This window comes from Penaeus monodon, chromosome 4, assembly GCF_015228065.2.
Source record: "Penaeus monodon isolate SGIC_2016 chromosome 4, NSTDA_Pmon_1, whole genome shotgun sequence".
NCBI lineage: Eukaryota > Metazoa > Arthropoda > Malacostraca > Decapoda > Penaeidae > Penaeus > Penaeus monodon.
In genome coordinates this window covers 16,691,169-16,700,646 of record NC_051389.1, presented here as the reverse complement: position 1 = coordinate 16,700,646, position 9,478 = coordinate 16,691,169, and the positions used below count along the sequence as shown (strand labels likewise).

At 39.9% G+C, this 9,478-nt stretch overlaps 1 protein-coding gene across 1 annotated transcript in view; it reads left to right on the top strand.

Annotated features, from left to right (window-relative positions):
* The first annotated feature begins 8,493 nt into the window (after window positions 1-8,493).
* The window catches only part of LOC119572482, a 3,282-nt gene continuing 2,297 nt past the window's right edge, over window positions 8,494-9,478 (top strand). The window contains exon 1 of the mRNA XM_037919590.1: window positions 8,494-8,757. Coding sequence (XP_037775518.1) covers window positions 8,494-8,757 — 264 coding nt within the window. The remainder of the gene's footprint in view (window positions 8,758-9,478) is intronic.

Below are 9,478 nucleotides of genomic sequence, written 5' to 3'. Positions count from 1 at the left end.
AAAAAAGGGGGGTTGGGGTCACCCTTGAAGGCCCTCGAGGGCGGGCGCGAGTAGTGGCCGAGCAATATAAGAGTGGAAAATTCTTCTGTTACAGGATGTGGATAATTCTATTTCTATAACCAGTGGACCACGTGGCTGTTTTCCACGTGGATCCAAATGTCCCAAATAAGAACCACTCGCTCAGCGAGGGCGGAGGTCACATTTTATATCTGACCTCGTTTGACCGGGAGTTCGTAGCCAGCTACCAGCGCGCTAAGGTCAGCTCCGCCCTCTCTCCGGGCAGCTGACCGTGGCCTCCACGCGGCGCTTTTGACCCTTTAGACAAGTCGTAGCGTCGTCGTAGCATGTGTTCACCCCTTGCGTCCCTGTCAGCCACTGTACTAGAGTACGCATACCCGTTATATCTGAGAGCAGTGTGACATCTATAAATAGTGAAATCTGCCTGAGCCGGGGTGACATCCATTAATCAAGGAGTTTGGCTAGGCAGCTGCTGACCTCCTGGGTCATGACCTCACCTTCGGCGATAACGAGAAACGCCTGGAGGGGGTAGCCGAGGGCAACAGCTGTGCCCCCACGCCCTAGGCTGGAAGTGACCCAGAAATACCCGAAGGAGTCAGTCCGAGTCCGTTCCTTGAACCGCGAACACCTTCCCTCCAACCCGTAGGAGCTGACGCCGCCTCCGCCACGTCTACCGCGTCAAGATCCCTTTTAATCTACGTGTCTGTTCCCTCAATAAAGCTGAGAAACAGATACTGAGTTTTCCTCTGGACCTGCCAGATAATATAGTGGTGTTCTAGTATCATTCAAATTAGAGACCATTATAGAAAACATTTAGGATCCATTAATGAGCCTCCCTGTGGAGAGTTTTGGAGTGCGGTGCAGTGTGTCATATGTGAAATGAAATGGGCCATGTGTGAATAGGTCTTACACAGACCACGATTACCCACAACCGACACGTGTGTGTGTGTGTGTGTGTGTGTGTGTGTGTGTGTGTGTGTGTGTGTGTGTGTGATGTATGTATATGTATGTATGTATGTGTATGTATATATGCATGCACGTGGTGTGTGTGTGTGTGTGTGTGTGTGTGTGTGTGTGTGTGTGTGTGTGTGGTGTTGTTGTGTTGTGAGAGAGAGAGAGAGTGTGTATGTATGTATGTATGTATGTATGTATGTATATGTATAACGGGCTCAGAACCCTATTACAATGGCTAACAGGGATAGTGATAGTTTGTATGATGACTCTTTATTGATGAAGAGTACAACATAGTACGGGAACACACGACACGATGTCTATGGGTAAAGCAGTGAGTGCAAGATCATGCATGTGTCCAGCCGACCCACCCAGAGGGGAAGGCTGGGCCGACCTTACCACGTCGGGCGCTGGGCACGAAATGAATAAGCTGGGTCACCTTTGGGCACAAGAAGTGAGCGTCCACCGAGCATGTGGCATGAAAAGAATAATAAGGCAGCTGGGGCAAATGTAGGAACATTTGCAGGAAGTGTGGAGGGGGGGGGGGGGGGTTGAGGTCCCTACCTACATACACCCTTCATATTGCTCGGCCACCTACTCATCCCTCGCCCTCGAGGCGCCTTAGATTACCTCAAGGGTGACCTAACTTTGACTGGTCATCTCGTTCTCGCGTGCGTTCTTGGTGCATCTTCATGGCTGCTCGTCCCTGTCGTCCTCTTCTTCCTGGTCTTCAGGGTAATCTGTCTGTCCTCGACGTCCACATATCCTCGAAGGTCTCGCACAGGTCCTCCTTGACTTTGGATTCGTCTAGACTTCCTCGTAGTCCTTGTCCAGGCCTAACTCGGCGGCGTCCTCCCAGATCTCGTCCAGGTCCTTCTTGGCTGCATGCTCGTCCTCACGCCCTCGTAATCTTCGTCTGGTTTTACGGGCGTCCGGGCAGGCGGCGTCCTCTTCAGCATCTCAGGGCGGCTGATGAGCTCCTGGAATTGACTGGATCTGCGGGCGTCCAGGCACGCGGCGCCCATGCACAGCATCCTAAGGAGACTGGTACCTGCGCTGGCGAAGGTTCTTCGCTGGATCTACGGCCGTCCCGACAGACGGTGCCCCTCCACTACATCATGGGGCGGCTTAATACCTGCTCTGACGAACATCCTGGTCCGCAGGCTTCTGGCGATCTTCCGGTGACGTCCTTCCCACAGCATCCTAAGATGACCATTTCTGCAGCAGAGTCCTCCTCCGGTGCCGTGTCGGTTATGGTCGGCCCGACTGCTATATATCGTCGGGAACCAGATCATACACGTAAGGGCCAGATAGTAAGAGAAAAGAAAGGTAACAGAGAAGAGGGGGTGTTAAGTACCACTAGCCGGTTATTTATAAATTTGCGGTTTTTAATGTTCGTTTTTAATTTATTTTGTTCTTTTTTTTCGTTTAGGGCTTTATTTCACAAAGATAAAGAAGAAATAGGAGAGGGAGACGTCAGTGGCAATCAACATGGACCTGGTTTGAACTACCAACGTCTCTGATAGATATGAGAGTAAATAAGGGAAACGACGACGGCAATCCGTAAGTATTTACTTGAACCAATTGTCGTCACAGAGAAGAAATAACGCAAAATAAGAAATTCTACATTATGTACGAGTCACTCGTGACGACTGACAAGATCTCGGGCTAAAGAGATAAATCATAGATCTTTATGCCGGCACTACTACAGCAACAAACCCTATTAATGAAAAGGTTTCAGTGTCTTTTGTTCTGTGTGGATGAGTGAGTGAGTGAGTAAATGTGTGTGAGTGTGAGTGTGAGCGAGCGAGCGGCGACATCAAGCGTGAATGAAAGTGAAAGTGACCTCACAAAGAAAATATATCATGAACACGAAGATTAACAGTCAATATAACGAAACTGAGATAAATTAGCAATGCTAGCTATATAAAATTATTCCAACTTCTACATTGAATTCAACATTTAATGATATTTAACACAATGTACACATTAATATACATTAATGTTGGCAAGAAAATCATGGAAATCCATGATCGCCAACGTCCTTGTGGGACAGGGCACTTGAAAGAAAAAGAACACATTAATGAATGGTGACATGAAAAAATTATTCGCAAGCATTTTAGCAAGCAATTCTTCTCGGGGTCAGAAATTCTGAACTGCCGAGGTAGCCATGTCTAGCTAAGCATGTCAGACTTCATTGACGGGGGATCCTATACCCAAAATGCCATACCATGAACCGAGCCAGGAAAATCTATAAATAACTTGTTCTTTCCTGCATATCTGTGATGGGCGCTCCTTATATTCCCTACGGATATCTAACTTATCATGAATCACACGATCAGTTGGAATATACCCAAAACATGCAAGCAACCTCAAGAGGGTGAGAAGGATGTGATTAATAAGTCAATAATGATTCTATCTTAAACCCTAGTCCTGCATTAATTAATAGACGTAACTGCAGGTCACACCGACTCAAAAGTTGCCGATCAAATTACCTGTACCTACTATAGAACATCGGAGTGGAGATCTATTAGGCGATTTACGCTATTTACATCCCTGTGCGCTATGATATGGGGGAAGATCCTATGCTATACTAAAAAAAATATATATATATAAAGTTGCGTTACAAGCTCGGTTCTAGTGCTAATAGAATGTGTCACCAATGAGCAATATAATGGTGCTACAGTTAATCCCCTAGGTGTCCACAAAACAACAACCAAATTACGGGAAAAATGAGCGATCCTCTCTTGAACTTCCTGCATCCTGACCGACCGGAAGTGAGAGTGAGGCCAGGTTAAGATGGAAAAAACAAGCGGTCATCTATTGACCCTTTCCACGTCCCAACCGACTGCAAGGGAAAGAGAAGGTGCGGTCAGGTCAAGACAGTACAAGACGCTGCAAGAGGAAAAGAGGAATGAAATGATAAATCATGAACGCATTAAATTTGTTGCAGTTGAAACAATATAAATCTCTAATAATCAAGAAAAATTAATCAACTACTTAACTAAGGAACAATATTCATGTTTGTTGACCACATACAGTGATCACATGGTAATGTGATCTGAGGTCAGAAAAATAGTGTGAGAACGTGCCATTTGCTGTCACTTAGCATTTTTACCCAATAAAACAATCGGTTTAACACATTATGGAAGAAGGAAGGGAAAAGAAATAAAGAGGCCTAAAACGTGTACTCACATGGTTCTGCAGACATGTCAATAAGCAGGTTGAACGGTTTTTCAGAGATGGCGTGTCCGTGTTGCAAACCAAAAGGACGCAACAACCACCCTGCCGCGTGTCCGTGTTGCAAACCAAAAGGACGCAACAGCCACCCTGCCGCTAGATTGTAAAAGGCTATGAATACCTCTGAGCAATGGTTATGACTGGTTGGCAGTGATAGTGGTTATATCAGCTTGACTCTTTATTGATGAAGAGTATGGAAACACACGAGATGATGTCTATGGGTACAGCAGTGAGCGTTGGGGCGAAGGCTGGGCCGACCTTACCACGTCGGGCGCTGGGCACGAAATGAATAAGCTGGGTCACCTTTGGGCACAAGAAGTGAGCGTCCACCGAGCATGTGGCATGAAAAGAATAATAAGGCAGCTGGGGCAAATGTAGGAACATTTGCAGGAAGTGTGTGTGGGGAGGGGGAGCGAGGTGAGGTCACCGGCTCCGGCTGTTAATAACCCTCCATACACCTTTCATAGTGTGCGCGCGTGCGCATATTTATGCACGGGGTGGTGTTTGGGGTGTGTGTGTGTGTTTTGTTTTGTGTGTTGTGTGTGTGTGTCTGTTTTTTGTTTCTTTCTTTCTTTTTCTTTTTCTTTTCTTTATGTACATATTCATATACGTGTGTGTGTGTGTGTGTACATATTCATATACATGTGTGTGTGTGTGTGTTGTGTGCGCGCGCGCGCGTGTGTGTGTGCGTGCGTGTGTGTGCGTGCCCGTGCGTGAGTGCGCGCGCGCTACTGAAATGTTTAAATAGGTATCTTGTAAAGACATGCTAATGAAGCAAAATTTAGTGTCAGAGTTAGATATAACATTGTCCGAGATCTCTATAAATAGTTAGATTCCTGAAATTGTTCCAAAGTTAAGGGGAGGAACTCACGGGAGGGAGTATGGTTTGTCATCATAGTCATCTTTTCAGGTGCGGGCTGCTCTTCTCCCACGCAGGTCTGTAGCAGCGTTTGGCATTTAAAAATTGTATTTGTACTCGGAAGTAGAGGTCATCAGGGATGATAAATATATTTAATTCAATGGCAATATCATAGGGATTAAGTTGTGATCAAGTAGCACAGACGGGCTGACTCGCTCCTCCCTGTAGGTTTGGGTAAGACGTGGGAACACTATCAACATGCCATGTATTGGTACCAACCCAATGTTCATCTTCAAATATTTCAAGAAAGTGTTTGACAGAGTTTGGCGTGATGCCCTATGGGCCATCATGAAAAAGTTCAACATGGGGCATATACATATACATATACATGTACATGTACATGAATATGTACATAAACACACACACACACACACACACACACACACACACACACACACACACACACACACACACACACACACACACACACACACACACAACACACAACACACACACACACACACACATACATACATATACATATACATATACATATACATATACATGAATATGTACATAAACACACACACACACAAAATATACATCGTCGTCATCATCATCATCATCAATCATCAATCATCATCATCAATCATCATCATCATCAATCATCATCATTTATCAATTCATCATCATTCATCAAATCATCATCATCATCATCATCAATTTATCATCATCATCATCATCATCATCATCAAACAATCATCATCAATCATCATCATCATCAATCATCATCATCATCAATCATCATCATCATCATCAATCATCATCATCGTCAATCATCAACATCAATCATCATCATCATCATCATCATCATCATCATCATCATTTATATCCATCAATCATCATCATCAATAATTTATCATTATCAATCATCATCATCCAATCATCATATCATCATTTATCATCATCAAACATCATCATCATCAAACAAACATCATTCATCACATCATCAATCATCCCTCATCATCATCAAACAAACATCATCATCAAGCATCATCAAACATCAACATCAATCATCATCATCAAACAATAATCAAACATTATCATCAATCAAACATCATCAAATCATTTATCATCATCATCATCATCATCATCATCATCATCAATCATCATCCCTCAAATTTATCATCATCGTCAATCATCATTCATCATCATCAATCATCATCATCTCAATCATCATCATCATCAATCATCAATTCATCATCATCATCAATTTATCATCATCAATCATCATCAATCTCATCACATCAACATCATCATCATCAAACATCATCATCATCATCTCACATCATCTCATCATCATCATCATCATCAAAATCATCATCAAGCATCATCATCAATCATCATCATTCAATCATCATCACTATCAATCATCAATCATCAAACTCCATCATCAATCATCACATCATCAATCCTCATCATCATCAATCATCATCATCAAACAACATCATCCCAAACTCATCATCATCAATTTATCACATCATCATCATCAATCATTTATCATCAATCATCATCATCAATCATTTATCAATCATCATCAATCATCATCATCATCAAACATCACATCAATCATCATCATCATCATCATCACTCAATCATCATCTCATCAATCATCATCCAATCATCATCATCATCAATCATCATCATCATCAATCATCAGCAAACACATCATCATTTATCATCAAACATCATCAACATCATTCTCATCATCAGTCAATCTCATCATCAATCATCATCATCATCAACATCATCATAATCAGCATCATCATCATCATCATCATCATCACATCTCATCATCAATCATCATCATCACCATCATCATAATCAATCATCATCATCATCCCCATCAATCATCATCATCATCATCATCCCTCACCTCACATCAATTTATTTAAACATCATCATCAATCATCATCATCATCATCAAACATCATCATCAAACATCATCATCATCAAAAAGCATCATCAACAATCATCATCTCCAACATCATCATCAATCATCATCAATCATCAATCACTATCACCATCATCATCTTCATCACCAATCTTTATCATGATCATCATCATCATCCAAACATCATCACTCATCATCATCATCATCAATCATCATCAAACAACATAAAACATCATCAAACATCATAATCATCAATCATCTCATCATCATCACATCATTTATCATCATCATCTCATCATCATCATCAATCATCATCATCAATCATCATCATCATCATCATCATCCTCATCATCATCACATCATCCAAACATCAATCCTCACATCAATCATCATCACTCTCACATCAAACATCATCATCATCAATCTCATCAAACATCATCATCATCATCAATCATCATCAACAATCATCATCATCAAACAACATCATCAATCAACAGCATCAATCATCATCATCATCAAACACATCATCAATCATCATCATTTAAACATCAAACAATCATCATCATCATCATCATCATCACATCAACTCATCTCATCATCAAACATCATTCATCCCTCAAACATCATCATCAATCATTCATCAATCATCATCATCAACATATCATCATCATCATCATCATCATCATCAAATTCATCAATCATCAATCATCAATCATCATCATCATCCAACATCAAAAATAATACATCATCCATCTCAATCAGCATCAAACATCATCACATCATCAATCATTCATCAACATCATCATCATCAATCATCATCATCATCATCATCATAATCATCTCAATCATATCATCATATCATTTATCATCTCATCATCATCATCAGTAATCATAAAATACATCTATGTAAAGATCCCATAAAATCATACAATCAATCATATTATCATCAGTACATTTTCACATCATAATAGTTAACATATGTATATTTTAAAATATCATACAAATCTCATATCACATTTCATCAGTCATCAAGCAATCTCATCAATCATTAATATATATTATCATCATTTCCCAACATATCATTTATATTATATATTAATAATTATATTTTTTCATCATATCTTTTCATCATCATCTTTAAATATATATTTTATTTTCAAATTTCCTTATTTATGAAATTTTCAATAATAAGGGAACTAATAATGAAAAGTAAAATTTATATAAAAACAATACATAAAAAATCGTTGGAAATGTATATATAGTTATATTTTCTTTTTTTTTTTTTTATTATTTCAGAAGCAATTTTAACTTTTGTTTTTTTTTTATTTCTTTTTTTTTTTTTTTTTTTTTTTTTTCATTTATGAATTTTGCAAGAAAGAGAGAGTAATTCTTTTCGAGGGAGAGAGAAACAAAATCAGAAGCATACGACCATATGTATGAATAATTAGACACTAAAGAAGGACAGGCAAAGATGTTCAAGTTGGCTAAGAGTAGAAATAAGAGTACGAAAGATTTAATACACATACGGCAGATGAAGGACGAAAGTGGAAGTGTGTTGATAAGATGGAAGCAGCATTTTCAAAAGCTGCTAAATGAAGAAAATGATAGATATTTGAGAGGAGATGGAGAGCCGAATGATCAAGAAGTAGCTGAAATAACTAGAGAAGAGGTGAATGCTGCACTAAAGAAGATAAAGAATGGAAAAGCTATGGGACCCGATGATATACCAGTGGAAGTATGGAAAGCTTTGGCAGAAGAAAGAGTTGACATCTTGCATGGACTGATGAAAGAGATAATGGAAAGGGAAGCAATACCAGAAAAGTGGAGAGAAAATACTTTGATACCAATCTTCAATGAGATATTCAGAGTTGTGAGAACTTTGAATCTAATGGAAAGGATATTGGACTCGCGACTTAGACAAGTAGTGCGCATTGGCCGACAACAACTTGGTTTTATGAAAGGGATCGGAACCGTTTGCGCCGAAAAAAAAAAAAATTATAACTTAGAAATAATAATTATGACGGAAACAGTGATAGTTCTTGCAAAGCTCTTAGAAATAATCATTATGACGGAAACAGTGATAGTTCTTGGCAAAGCTCACAAAATAATCCCTTGGGTGCAGCAAGAAAAGAAACTCAAGATTGTGCGAATACCTGAAATAAAATAAACGAAGCATCGTTATAAAAAATTTCCATTTCTTCATCACTTGCAATATTGGTTGGTGCGTAGCATTGTATAATACTAATATTATGAGGTTTTGCTTTTAGTCTACTTTTAAATGCGATCATTTATTGGGCTGTACCATTAGTGCATTTTCAGTTTTTTCGTGAGAATCATAGCAACTCCGTGACTATAATTTCCTTCTTCTTTTCCGAAAAAGAACTGTCTTGTTTTCTTAGTTTTGAACTTTCCCTTACTTTTCAATTGGCCCAAATTTTATAACATTCAACTTTACC